Raw genomic sequence first — 15306 nt, forward strand, 5'->3', positions numbered from 1 at the left:
GCACTAATCTCTTCACATTATTCGAGTTTAGAGAGTTTGATAACTTAAAGAAAGGTGTTCTTTTGTAGAGCTTAGGGCTCTTCGATTTTGAGTATAGTTGGAGAGTTACACTATTCAAATCAGCCTATTCCTTGGGGAGGCAAGTCAAGTGGAGTTATATTGCACTGGTTTGTGGATTAAGCGAAAAATCGTAGAGGGTTTGAACCTCCTTAAAAAGAGCAAAATATTCGTACCTCAATTGTAAATCACATTTGTATTTGTTTTGAGTTTTTTTATTATTATTATATTTGTATTAAATGACAATGTTGGAGATCTCAAGAAGTCCTTTGGATTTAAAAGAACCCACTTCAAGAGATGGAAAGTGATCAAGCACAAGAGATGGATTCAAATGAGATAATTTCAAATTCTTCCAAACATAATATTTTACCTCCCTCAATTGAAGTTAAAGAAGAATAATATGAAAAATAGTGGAAGACTCATATGTTATTATTAGTATCTATGTGGATTACTTGTTAACTTTTATTCTAATTTTCATGCCATAAATAAAACAAAAAAAATGCTTAAAAAATGTATTTTGAGATGAAAGATACTAGTTTTATTTTAGGAATATAAGATGGTATATTTCTTCCTCAGTCGCATTATATTGAGAAAATTTTGAATAAATATGGTTACAATAAATATAAGTATGTCTCTACTCCTTTTGATTCAAGTAATCACTTATTTTTAATTGAGAGTGAAAATAAAGTGATTAATCGAAAGGAATATAGTAGCATTATCAATAGTTTTTATACACTGATATTCTCACATCATTCTCATCATCATTCAAGTTTAGAGAGTTTGAAAACTTAAGAAAGGTATTCTTCCTTTGTGCAAAATTAGAAAGATTCATATGATTTAAATTTGACTATTGTATCTTAAGGGAGACAAGTCAAGTTGAGTTCTACTACACTCAAGTTAAACAAAAAAAATTTCAAAGGGCTTGAATCTTTTTAAAGAAAGTAAGATATGTGCCTTGACCTAATTTTTTGAGTCTTATTTGTACTTGTTTCGAGTTTAAGGTTTTTTGTTTTTTTTTTGTATTAAATTTCCTAACAATTGGTATTTAGAATTGTCATTAGTGTTGAAAGACTTGAATTCCATTTTTTTTAGCTTGAAAATTAGTGAATTAAGACAAAAATTTAAACCCGAAATTGAGTATGCATTCAATATTTCGAACGAACCTTTAACTCAGTTTGAGTTTGACTTAAATATTAACGTTTTATTTTAAATGAAAATTCGAAACCTCAAAACTCGAATCCTCGTATATATTTTAATCATGAGAGCTTTGAATTTACTATGGGCAATCCTGTAAGCTATTTTTTCTTAATATTCTTTAAAATTCTAAATACACAAAGTGATCTCTTCCAAAATAGGATCAAAGATTCAAAGTTCTTCCAAAAATGAAACAGAATTATCTCTCATATGAATAAAATTTATCCATAAAAATATGCACTGCAAACCATAAAAATAATAATAATAAAATCAAAGGAGACATTTTATTTTAATACATAGTGACCCAAAAGCAACTGCCGATCACCTGAACAAGGCCAAAAACAATAATCACAATCCCTACAAAGAATAATATTCTGAGAGTACAACAAGAGAAACGCAGGCGAGACGGCCAAACACAGCAATCTACCAATGCTTCAGAACTGTAATTCCCAACACAAACAACACAAGAGATGGCGAAACACCCAAAGAGGGCATCGCAGCTGATGGGGTCAGAGCGGGCCGGCTCCCGGAATTCGTCGTCGTCGCCGTCGGAGCTTCGGACTCTCCTCCAGGAGATGTCGGTGTGGGAACCGGCATCGTTTCCGACACCGGCGCCGGAGTGGGTGTTAAGTTCGATCCGGGAACGGAAGAAGCTGCCGGCAAAATAGAACAATTTGATAGTACTACTGTAATTACCAAATTGAATCCATATGTAGGTAGAAAAGAAATTCAAGTGCATATTATTATTACCTTGGGGACTAGGAGGAGGGGATAACCCAGGAGGGCGAACTGGCCCAAATGTGGTAGGACCTGCCAATCGATCATTGATTATTACAAAATAAGATCTTTAAAAACCTAGAAAGTAAAAATACTAATTAGAGATGACTGTTGAAATTGCCAAATTGGTAATTACCTGGAGCGGGAATAGGTGCACCGGAAAAGAAATTCAAGTGCATATGTAGGTAGAAAAGAAATTCAAGTGCATATTATTATTACCTTGGGGACTAGGAGGAGGGGATAACCCAGGAGAGCGAACTGGCCCAAATGCGGTAGGACCTGCCAATCGATCATTGATTATTACAAAATAAGATCTTTAAAAACCTAGAAAGTTAAAATACTAATTAGAATCCAGATGACTGTTGAAATTGCCAAATTGGTAATTACCTGGAGCGGGAATAGGTGCACCGGAAGCTGCAAATGGAGGAAACAATGAAATTAGAAAAATCCTGCAATTGGATTGATGAGCTAGGCAGAAATTCTGCCGAAGAAGCATAAGAATTAAAAAACAGGGGATCACCTTTGCATTGGAGGGGGACGCGGGGCGTGTTGCAGGCGCGCGGGAGGGAGATGGCGAGAGTTCGGTTGATGGGCAGCGGGAAGGGGACACTCCCTGTGACAATGAGGCAGAGACAGTCGGTGCTGTTGCCCGCGAGCGACCTCAGTGAGTTGCAGCAGGCGGCGTTCGGCGACGTGCCGTTGGTGGTGCTGTTGGTGACGAAGTTCATGCAGGGAGTGAAGCTTGAGATCATGGACACCGTGCACGGCGAGTTGAGCTGGCCGGAGACGGGGACGGCCGCCACCAGCAGGGCCACTGCCACTAGGCGCGGGATTAATGGCATGAACATTTTGGTTTTCTCGATGAGTTTGGACTGATTAATTAGGAAAGTATGGTGTTGGGAAGAAAACAGAGCAGGGAATGAGAGAGAATAGAATTGGGGATTTGGTGGGAGAGAAACAGGGGAGGAGGGATTTATAGGCAGGGGGAGGTGAGGGTTGAAGCATGGAGGAGGAGAAAATGGAAGTGGAGGGAAGTGAGGTTAGATTTGAAGCTCAACAACTTTAAACCAACTTTTTTGCTATTGAAAAAGGGATTGAATGAGAGGGGGGTGGGTAGGTGAGTTTGGGTGCCTTGGGAGGTATTGTTTATTCTATTCCTAAGTTGGGATGCATTTAATAAGAATTTGTTGATTAATATCATTGGTATTTGAGTAAGAGAAGAAGAAAAAAAGATTGAAGGCATGATACTTTGGTTATCAAGGAAAAATTATATATAGATAAATAAGAATTTAGTTTTGAACATTATAAGTATTTGATTTTTAATTTTTTTTTTAACTTTTATAAGAATAAAATTTTTTTAAAAAAATAAGGAAATTATTTTAGGATTTTGACCTTTTGTCTTTTACATGACAATGATTAAATCTCCCCTTCATATTCAAGACTCAAGAGTTACAATTGTGTTTTATTGTTAAACAATCAAACAAAAAGTTACATAGTTAATTTTAGGGTGCATTTGATTTGGTGGGTATTAAAATGGACCATAAACTAGTTACGATTATTATCCTTTTCCATTTTAGTTGTGAACACCAATAGAATATGTTAATTACTAAAAGACTTAAAAAATCCCTTTAATTTGTTGAACTAAAACTCCACATGGCATCAAACAAAGCATTTCATTAATTAATCAGTTTATGTATCAACTACTTCATGTACTCTTCACAAATGAAGAAAATCATATGGATTTGAGCATGGTAGAGCATGCTTTCACAAACACAATAATAATCCATTTGAAACTTAAATGTCAGGGAAAGGGAAGAAAAAATACTAAAGATTTCAATATTTTACGTCTAGTTATTAAGAAAATTGACAAAGAAAATACAAAATGTCAAATCTATGAATAATATTTGATTTTACACATTATTAATTGAGGTTTCTTAATTTCTGATCACATTAGAACAATTTTTCATTTTCAATAGTATTTGATATAAAGAGAAAACACAATAGGAATTCAATTTTCTTCATATTTTCCTTTCCATTCCTTTCTCCAACAAAATCTTTAATCCAAACGAATCATAAATGTTTTGGTGTCAACATCGGGATGACAGTAAACTAGGGAAAACTCAATGTCGATGTCAAGCTGTTCTTCCTCTTCTTTGACAAGCTTGGAATCTAAGACGAGAGTTTCTCGTTTGCTTCACATTTAGAATCAGCAACGTAGGTGACAAAGAAGATAATAGGAGACATTCTCCATTCATTTTTTTTTTTTTTTTTGGCCAGTCAGGGTTGATGAGTGGGGGAAAAACAATCAACCCTATCCTATAGAAAATGGATAAGGACCCCTTCTTAGTTAGTTCTATTTTAGTGATATGTTACACCAAATATGAGTTAAGAAATCTTAACCCCCTTCTTAGTTAGTTCTATTTTAGTGATATGTTACACCAAATATGAGTTAAGAAATCTTAACCTAGCCTAATTTGCAAACCAATTGCTTCGTGAGAGGGGTGAAAGCAAAAGAAAAAAAAACAAATTAACATGGTTCATCAATGCTCACTCCATGGAGCCTTTGCAAAATCTTCACTACATCACCAATCAAAATTACTTTATAGCTTTCAAAAGAAAACCTCAAACAAAAATATAATAATTGTATCATGAGGGACTTGATAAAAGTCTTGCACGAGATAGGAGGAGGCATAATTAGGACTGTTGATGGTTGTGCTACCCAAACCAACATTCTAAAAACTAAAGTGTTAACTGAAAGTTTCGATTCAATGTTTCTTTAAAACAGAAATCAATCTATACTCATCAGCCAACCAGTAGTCCGGTTAATCGACAAATCATTTCATCTAGCCCGAACAATGAACTAAACTAATTCCTCACAATATTTTATTTTTCTTTATTAAAAATATATTTTTTCTTAGATTTCAATTTAGTGTATGCAATGGCACTATATTTATAAAAGCCATCATCCCAAAATATTTGTACATACTATTTTTTTAGCTTTAGCACATTATATATATGTTGGAGTATCAAGCTTAGAGAAAGGAAAACAAAGGTGTAGTGACCCGAAGAATAATAGTATTTAAATAATAATGAGGGAGAGAAATGGAAACAGAAACAAAAGGAGGCAGTAGGCTTCGTCGACGACATTGTATTTTGGAGATAATAATTTCAAAGAATTTCCAGGCTTCGTCGACGAATACAGGGATTCGTCGACAAAGGTCTTCAGGACCTCGTCGACGAGAAAATACCGAGAGAAGGATTTGGGCTACTCAGAATTTCGTTGACGAAGTGTAAAGTTCGTCGACGAATTTACTTAAGGACTTGTCGACGAGGTGACGTGTCTCGTCAACGAATCTGACCCTATAAATAGTGAAAACTCATATTTTTATTCAATTTCAGTGCTTCTCTCTCTCTCTCCTCTCTCTCTCCCTTCTCTCTTCGATTTTGGCCCCGTCAGTTGCCGAATCGACGATCTAAAGCCACCACGACGTTCTTGGCGAAGTTCTGTTCAAGTTTGCTGGGACGGATCGTCGGTGGGATCAAGTTAGATTTCATCCCAAATCCAAGGTAAGGTCTTTTATTTGGAATTTGGATTTCTAGCAGTTGTGAGAAATGTAATAGACGTAGAAATAGTAATGTTTTGTTCTGAGATTTATGATTTTTAGGGTGTTGAGTAGAGAACCCTGCGGGTGTTGGACCCGCTACAATAGGGGGATTTTAGCAGGAAATCAGGTAAGGGAAATATGCTATGCTAGGCAATTTTACCATGTTTCAGTATAAATTATACGTTTTTATCAGATGATTATTCACAATAGAAATTTATACAGTTTATTATTTATGTATAATATGTTTAAAACTTCTATGTGGCTTGAGGATATGGGTATAGTAAAGAAACATGTTTTACAGTATTTTTAGGATATGATTTACAGAATATATAACCAGTGATTATTATACAGTTTACAGTACCATGATTATGCAGTTTACAGTACCATGATTATACAGTTTACAATATCATGATTATACAGTTTTCAGTACCATGACTTACAGATTACAGTTCAGTTCAGAAATAAAGATGATACAGTTACGGTTCATTCCATTGTCATGGTTAATACAGTTGTTTCAGAATTATGGTAAATCAGATAGTTGTATATAAAAATGTATTATATAGTATCAGACCCTGTTGGACCATACAGTTACAGAGTACGGTATCGTAGCTACATACAGTTTACAGAGTGCAACCACCTATTTAGATAATACGTGGTAGTAGGTCGATCGTATAATGCCCTAGACGTGGACAGGCTCCCCATCAGATATGGGTTGAGGATGGCAGATCAGACTGAGGGAGTATAGTGATTTACCCTGGTTGGCCAACTAGTGTAGATCCCGCCTACGGGCCGCACAACCCTGTCATGAGGAGTTAAATCATGACACACAGTTATCCACAAGGAAAGTTTTCAGTTACTATTACATATATACGGATTTACAGAAACAGAGAATATACTTATGTACATTAGAAGTATTTGAATAGTAATCTACAATATTGTTATGTTAAGCAACATAGAAATGGTGGTGATTTTTATTACTTGTACTGTATTTACATGATTATATAGAGACAAATTTTCATAATATTGTAACTCATTTTCCACACACTAGTGATAGCATATTTCGTATTATTGAGCGTTGGCTCATCCCAATTATTTTAACATTTTTCAGGTGATCCAAGTAGGCGAGCAGATCAGGCTTGCAGGTAGGGGTGTACACGGTTCGATTTGGTTCGATTATTGCCAAAATCGTCAACCGAACCGAACCTCTCGATTTTTGAAACTACTGAACCGTAACCGAACCGTATACCGTCGGTATAAAACCAAACCAAACCATTTATTTTACGGTTTGGTTTGGTTAATTCGGTTTTACCAAATTTTAAACTAACAAAATAAAAAAATTATTACTTATTACTTAAAGCCAAGTCAGGCCACAGCCCACAGCCTCCTATATTATTCCAACTGGGCCAAGGCTTTAACTGCAAAGCCCAGCAGGGAAGAGGATGAGCAAATCCAACTTCAATAAATAGGGTTGGGAAACTTTTTTCTTCTCATTTCCAACTGATGTGGGACGGCCAGAGCACCAGAGATAATGCGGGCGTGAGCGACTGGCGTGGGAGTTGGCGTGGGTGTTTCTGTGTGTGAGCGTGGGCGTGGAGATGTGGGCGTTGCTGTGTGTGAGCATGAGCGTGGGCGTTGCTGTGTGTGACTGCGTCGGCGTGGAGATGTGAGCGTTGCCGACTGGCGTGGGCGTGAGCGTCGCTGGTGTGGGCATGAGTGTCGAAGGGCATGGCAATTGACACTCGGCAGGTTACCAGGATTCCAAGACTAGGAGCCAAAAGGATTGAAACTAAAGATGGAGAAGATGATGCATGATGTGGTAGTAGCAGGCTACTACCGGTTCGGTTCTTCCCAATAGCACTCATCCCACATGGCCAAAATGGGAAGCTTCGGTTCTCATGCCTCCTTTATAAAATCCTTCCCCACTCCCTGAGAAAGTACAAGACAATAATTCAAATTAAAAAAATAATATATTCCATAGGGTATAATTATTTTTCCCACATGTACTTGTAATCAAAGTTCCCACAGGGTATAATTATTTTAAAATTATAATTGATTTTTGGTTTTTACGGTTCAGTTTTTGAGTGAAACCAAAACCGAAACCGAAAATCTGTTCTTTATAGATTCAAAACCGAAATCGATGACCGAAATCGAAAAACCGAACCGAAGCTTCAAACGGTTCGGTTTCGGTCCGGTTCTCAAGTTTTTGGTAAATTTTGTACACCCCTACTCGCAGGTAGAGGGGCCTTGGTATTGCCCTAATATTAAAGTGAGTATTTTTGGGAGTATTTTTGTATAGCCCTAGTTAGTTGAGGATAATTCTAGGGGAACAGATATATATGTATAATTTGAGAAATACTTTAGCACTCTGGTATTGTATATAATTACATATGGTTATGTTTATTTGATTTTTGCTTCTTAATGCTTAGGTTGATGATTGAGTTTTATCCAGTATGGTATTAGAGCTTGTTAAATGTCATAGTATATATATATATGGAAATTAAGCAGGTCGTTACAGTTTGGTATCAGAGCCTAGGTTTGCTAGGTTCTGTAGACTTTAGAGTGCAGCAGAAGTAATACCAGAGTATAGGAAAATGATTTGAGGTTTGTTCGGTTCTCTGGATACAGGATTTCCGTAGTAGTTTCTATGTTTTCCCTAGGGTGACAATTTCAGGAAAACCATAGCAAGCTATTGTCGAGTCGTGTGTCTAGGTGATAGAACTGGTTCTTGAGTTAAGGTCAGGGAAGGTAATTAATTTTGAATTAGCACAGGATAGGTCTGTATAGGAGATAAAGTACTTAAGTGTGTTTCTTGTTTTCAGGATGGACCTAGGAAGCAGTGGCACAAATGCTGGAGAGGAAAGGCCAGGACCTTCCAGCATAAGTGGAGGAGATACAGATGTTGTACTGCGTAGCGTCACTCAGCAGGTGATGGCTGAGATGGCCAGGAGTTCTGGGGAGCGTAGCTGTTCGATCAAGCAGTTTACACGGATGAAACCCCCATCCTTCGCAGGAGGAGATGACCCGATTGTAGCTGAAAATTGGGTCCAGGATATCGAAGAGACATTGGCGGTGCCTCCATGTACGGATGAGTAGAAGGTAGCATTTGCCCCATTTAAGTTGACAGGAGAGGCAAAGCGCTGGTGGAGAGCAACGCTACTAATAGAGGAGTAGAGGTCGGTTCTAGTGCTAGTGACTTGGGACCGATTCAAGGAGCTGTTCTTTGAGCGGTATTTCCCTGCGATTGTTCGGAGCACAAAGGCAGCAGAATTTCTACATCTTGTACGGGGCAGATGACTGTATCCCAGTATGCAACCCGGTTTGTCGAGTTGTCACGTTTTGCTCCGCATCTAGCACCTGATGAAGAGAAAAAGGCGAGGAAGTTTGAAGAGGGACTGAGGCAAAACTTGTTTGAGAAGGTGATTGGTTTCAAGGCTCAGACATTTACAGAGGTTGTTGATAGAGTTGCGATCATTGAGAGTGGTATATAGAGGGGTGTAGCAGTTCAGAGTCAGAAGAAGAGACCTGCGCCTCAGGGCTTTCAGGCTGGCTCTAGTAGGGGTCCATGGAGAGGAGGTCGCGATAAGGGATCAGAGGCAGATGACAGGACCTTAGGGGAATCTGGGTACACCGTCTTACTTGGTATGTCAAACGTGCAGGAGACATCATTTTGGGGAGTGCCGGGTAGGTAGAGGTGTATGTTATCATTGTGGGAGACCCGGCCACGTGGTACGTGAATGCCTAGGTTAGCCAGACTAGGTCCCAGCTCCCAGGCCCTATTTGGAATGCTCTAACGCCGGATGATGCAGAGGCTGCTACGGATGTGGTGACAGATACATTTACTGTTTTGTTATATCCAGTTATTGTTCTCTTTGACTCGGGTGCTACTCATTCTTTCATTTCTGCATCTTATGTTAAATTATCTGAGAGTGAAACCTTGTCATTAGATATAGCGTTGTCAGTAGCTACACCATTAGGGTCAATGATCAAATGTTAGAGGGTACTTAGAGGCTATCCGATAGAAATTCAAGGGAGAGTACTACCAGCAGATCTGATCGTGTTTGATATATGTGGATTCGATATAATACTGGGTATGGATTGGTTGGCTGTCAACCACACCAGCATTGATTGTTTTCAGAAGGAAGTAGTCTTCAGACCCCCTGGTGAGTAGGAATTCAGATTCGTTGGTTCACGGGTACGTGCTCCAACACAGTTGGTGTCAGCCGTGTAGGCGAGCAGATTACTCCTGGACGGAGGTCAAGGGTTTATAAAATTTTTGAAAGAAGTATTTGAAAATGAATTGAATATTGACAGCACTCCAGTAGTACGAGAATTTCCAGATGTTTTTGCAGAGGAGTTACCCGGATTGCCTCCTATGCGCAAGGTAGATTTTCCTATAGATTTACCTCCAGGGACTGCACCGATTTCTAAGGTTCTTTACCGTATGGCTCCAGCTGAATTGGGAGAATTAAAGGAACAGTTGTAAGACTTGCTAAACAAGGGGTATATACGACCCAGTATATCGCCGTGGGGAGCTCCAGTGTTGTTCTTAAAGAAGAAAATGGGTCCATGAGGATGTGTATTTATTACAGGGAGATAAAAAAGGTTACTACTAAGAATAAATATCCTCTATCCCGTATAGACGATTTGTTTGATCAGCTCCAAGGTACACGGGTGTATTCCAAGATCGACCTCAGATCAGGGTATCATCAAATAAGAGTGAAAGTAGAGGATGTTGCGAAGACAGCCTTCAGGACCAAGTATGGGCACTATGAATTCCTCGTTATGCTGTTTGATTTGACAAATGCCCCAGCTGTGTTCAAGGACTTGATGAACAGAGTTTTTCTCCAGTATTTAGATCAGTTTGTAGTAGTTTTCATTGATGATGTACTGGTGTATTCGAGGAGTTTTGAGGATCATGAGGTACATTTGAGGCAGGTGCTGCAAACACTTAGAGAGGAGAAACTCTATGCCAAGTTTAACCAGTGTGAGTTCTGGTTTGAGAAGGTAGCATTTTTAGGCCACGTGATCTCAGGGGACGGTATTTCAATGGATCCCAGCAAGATCGATGCAGTGGTAAGTTGGGTCAGGCTAAGGAATGTGCAAGAAGTTAGGAGTTTCTTAGGACTGGCAGGTTATTACCATTGTTTTGTTGAGGGGTTTTTGGTTTTGTCAAGACCTCTCACGCGGTTGACTAGGAAAAACACCAAATTCGTGTGGGATGAAGAATGCGAGCAGAGTTTTCAAGAATTAAAGCAGCGGCTTGTCACTGCTCCATTTCTGACGATTCCACCGGGAGGTGATGGTTATGTTATCTACAGTGACGCATTTTTGAAAGGGCTCGATTGTGTACTGATGCAACACGGTACGGTGGTAGCATATGCGTCCAGGAAGTTGAAAGAGTATGAAAAGAACTATCCTACTCACGATCTAGAATTGGCTGCGGTTGTACATGCACTAAAGATCTGGAGACATTATTTATATGGTGAGAGGTGTGAGATATTTTCTAATCATAAAAGCCTAAAGTACTTCTTTACACCGAAAGATTTGAATATGCGGCAGAGGAGGTGGTTGGAACTCATTAAGGATTACGACTACACCATCAGTTATCACCCAGGTAAAGCAAATGTGGTAACTGATGCACTGAGCCGTAAATCAGGAGACACAGCAAAACAAGCAGCGGTAGTTCAGCATCCAATTCAAATGGACTTGGAAAGACTCGGTGTAGAGTTAGTGGAAGATGATCCTCGGGCGCTTATTACTAGTTTGGTTGTACAGCCTACACTTTATGAGAGAATTAAAGCTGCTCAGAGGGATGATCCGGAATTGGAAGAAGTGATAGCCGGAATACAGGATGGTCAGGGGGAAGAATTCAGCATTTCTGACAATGGGGCTTTGAGATTTCACACTAGATTGTGTGTGCCTGCAGATGACAGCATCAGGAGGACGATTCTAAAGGAGGCACACAAGTCTCTATACACTGTTCATCCTGGCAGTACGAAAATATATAGGGATCTACGAGAGTATTTCTGGTGGAGTGGCATGAAGAGGAAGATAGCAGCATTTGTTCCAGCAAGTTAAGGCTAAGCACCAGAGGCCGGCTGGTCAATTACAGCTATTTTTCATTCCCGAGTGAAAGTGGGACCACGTATCCATGGATTTCATTACTGGGTTGCCGCCAGCGTCGCATGGTCAAGATGCTATTTGGGTGGTGGTTGATAGATTGACGAAGACAGCGCACTTTATGTCCATTAAGATTAGCTACCCTATGAACCGGTTAGCAGAGATATATATACAGGAGATTGTTCGATCCCATGGAGTGTCGGTATCCATAGTCTCGGACCATGATCCACATTTTACATCACGGTTCTGGAGGAGCTTATAGGAGGCATTGGGGACTCAGTTAGCATTCAGCACAGCTTTCCACCCTCAGACCGATGGTCAGACTGAGAGAACAATCCAGGTATTGGAAGATATGCTTCGTGCCTGTGTGTTAGACTTTGGAGGTAACAGAGTTCAGTTTTTGCCGCTAATTGAATTTGCTTATAATAACAGTTATCAGACTAACATCGACATGGCACCCTACAAGACATTATATGGTAGGAGATGTCAATCTCCTCTTTTCTAGGATGAAGTAGGTGAAATGCGAGTTTTGGGCCCAAAGATAATTCAGCAAGCGTGTGATAAAGTCCGACTTATTCGGGACAGGATCGGTGCAGCGTAGAGTCGGCAGAAAAGCTACGCGGATACTCGCTGCCGAGAACTGAAATTTGAAGTGGGTGATCATGTACTTTTGAGAATAACTCCACTGAAGGGCATCTTGAGATTTGGGAAGAAGGGTAAGTTGAGCCCTAGGTTTATTGGCCCATTTGAGATACTTGAGAAGATTGGGTCAGTAGCCTATCGGCTAGCTTTACCGCCATCTCTATTTCGAGTTCATGACGTATTTCATGCTTCTATGCTAAGGAAATACGTCTCAGATCCTTTTCATATCATCAGCCATACGGAACTAAAAGTTAGTGAGGCTTTAGCATATGAAGAAGTTCCAGTACAGATCCTAGATAAGAAAGAACAGGAATTGCGCAGCAAGAAGATACACTAGTAAAAGTTCTATGGAGAAATCACGCGATTGAAGAAGCCTCATGGGAGCTTGAAGATGAAATCAGACAGAAATATCCCCATTTATTTGATGAATTATAGTATTGATGTATGTGTTAAGATGGTAATTTTATTTTGTTGAGTCCAGTGTAATTGTAATGTAGATCATAGGTTAAGTAGTATTTTGGTTTTGGGGGAAAATTTTCTTTTATAGTTGTAATCTCCTAGAACTAACCATGTAACCACGTTATTCCTCCGCCATAAGTGAGGTCAGGTAATAAAATAAGTAGACTATTTTCCTTTACTAAATGATGGAGAGTATAGATAAAGATACAGATAGTAAATTTCTAGGACGAAATTTTATAAGGAGGGGAGAATGTAGTGACCTGAAAAATAATAGTATTTAAATAATAATAATGGAGAGAAATGGAAACAGAAACAGAAGGAGGCAATAGGCTTTGTCGACGACATTGTATTTTGAAGATAATAATTTCAAGGAATTTCTAGGCTTTGTCGACGAATACAGGGATTCGTCGACGAAGGTCTTCAGGACCTCGTCGACGAGAAAATACCGAGAGAAGGATTTGGGCTACTCTAAATTTCATCGACAAAGTGTAAGGTTCATCAATGAATTTACTTAATGACTCGTCGACGAAGTGACGTGTCTCGTCGACGAATCTAGCCCTATAAATAGTGAAAACTCGGATTTTTATTCAATTTCAGTGCTTCTCTCTCTCCTATGGTCTCTCTCCTTTCTCTCTTCGATTTTGGCCCCGCCAGTAGCCGGATCGACGATCTAAAGCCACCATGACGTTCCTGGCGAAGTTCTCTTCAAGTTTGCTGGGGCGGATCGTCGGTGGGATCAAGTTGGATTTCATCCCAAATCCAGGGTAATGTCTTTTATTCGGAATTTGGATTTCTAGCAGCTTTGAGAAATGTAATAGATGTATAAATAGTAATGTTTTGTTCTGGTTGAGTGGAGAACCCTGCGAGTGTTGGACCCGCTACAGTAGGGAGATTTTAGCAAGAAATCGGGTAAGGGAAATATGCTATGCTAGGCAATTTTATCATGTTTCAATATAAATTATACGTTTTTATCAGATGATTATTCGCGATAGAAATTTATACAATTTATTATTTATGTATAATATGTTTAAAATTTCTGTGTGGCTTGAGGATATGGGTATAGTAAAGAAACATGTTTTACAGTTTTTTCAGGATATGATTTACAGAATATATAACTAGTGATTATTATACAGTTTACAGTACCATGATTATACAGTTTAACAGTATCATGATTATACAGTTTTCAGTACCATGACTTACAGGTTACAATTCAATTTAGAAATACAGATGATACAGTTACGGTTCATTTCATTGTCATGGTTACTACAGTTGTTTCAGAATCATGGTAAATCAGATAGTTGTATATAGAAATGTATTATATAGTATCAGACCCTATTAGACCATACAGTTATAGAGCACGGTACTGTAACTACATACAGTTTACAGAGTGCAACCACCTATTTAGATAATACGTGGTAGTAGGTCGATCGTATAGTACCCTAGACGTGGACAAGCTCCCCATCAGATATGAGTTAAGGAGGGCAGATCAAACCGAGGGAGTATAGTGATTTACCTTGGTCGGCTAGCCAGTGTAGATCTTGCCTACGGGCCGCATAACCCTGTCATGAGGGGTTAAATCATGACACACAGTTATCCACAGGGAAAGTTTTCAGTTACTATTACGTATATATGGATTTACAGAAACAGGGAATATACTTATGTACATTAGAAGTATTTGAATAGTACACGAAAATGGTGGTGATTTTTATTACTTATACTGTATTTACATGATTATATAGAAACAGATTTTTATAATATTGTAGCTCATTTGCCACACACTAGTGATAGCATATTTCGTCTTACTGAGCGTTGGCTCATCCCAATTATTTTAACATTTTCAGGTGATCCAGGTAGGCGAACAGATCAGGCTCGCAGGTAGAGGGGCCTTGGTATTGCCCTAATATTAGAGTGAGTATTTTTGAGAGTATTTTTGTATAGCCCTAGTTACTTGAGGATAATTTTGGGGGAACAGACATATGTATAATTTGAGAAATACTTCAACATTCTAGTATTATATATAATTACATATGGTTATGTTTATTTGATTTATGCTTCTTGCTACTTAAGTTGATAATTGGGTTTTATCCAGTATAGTATCAGAGCTTGTTAAATATCATAGTATATATATAAACATGGAAATTAAGCAGGTCGTTACAAAAGGAATCTGAGCCGTCCATTTTATGGAAATCCAACGGCTGCTATTTCACTTTTACTATGGGGGCATGGATGTAATTTTGCCTTTTAATGATTGTAAATAGAAAAGAAAACAGAGGGGCGGCGATTTTTTTCATCTTCTGTTTTTGCAGCTTCAGAGGGCAGCCGCGAGAGTCTTCTGCTTCACCCAAGCGTGAGAGTCTTTAGCGCACAAGGGAGACCTGCAACCCGAGGAAGCCATCACCCACCAAGAGAGCCTTTCAGCCACAGCGCACAAGAGAGGGAGACGGCAGTAGGT

General features: G+C 38.9%; 1 protein-coding gene across 1 annotated transcript; it reads right to left on the bottom strand.

Annotated features, from left to right (window-relative positions):
* Nucleotides 1-1510: 1510 nt before the first annotated feature.
* Nucleotides 1511-2967, bottom strand: LOC131150999 (non-specific lipid transfer protein GPI-anchored 20-like). The gene is made up of 5 exons (XM_058102150.1): nt 2549-2967; nt 2416-2442; nt 2248-2307; nt 2002-2061; nt 1511-1904 (listed from the first exon to the last, which is right to left on the bottom strand). Exons 1-5 carry the CDS (start codon nt 2874-2876, stop codon nt 1675-1677), a joined length of 705 nt encoding a protein of 234 aa, XP_057958133.1. The 5' UTR covers nt 2877-2967; the 3' UTR covers nt 1511-1674.
* Nucleotides 2968-15306: the final 12339 nt, after the last annotated feature.

Source organism: Malania oleifera, chromosome 3 (genome assembly GCF_029873635.1).
Source record: "Malania oleifera isolate guangnan ecotype guangnan chromosome 3, ASM2987363v1, whole genome shotgun sequence".
Taxonomy (NCBI): Eukaryota; Viridiplantae; Streptophyta; class Magnoliopsida; order Santalales; family Ximeniaceae; genus Malania; species Malania oleifera.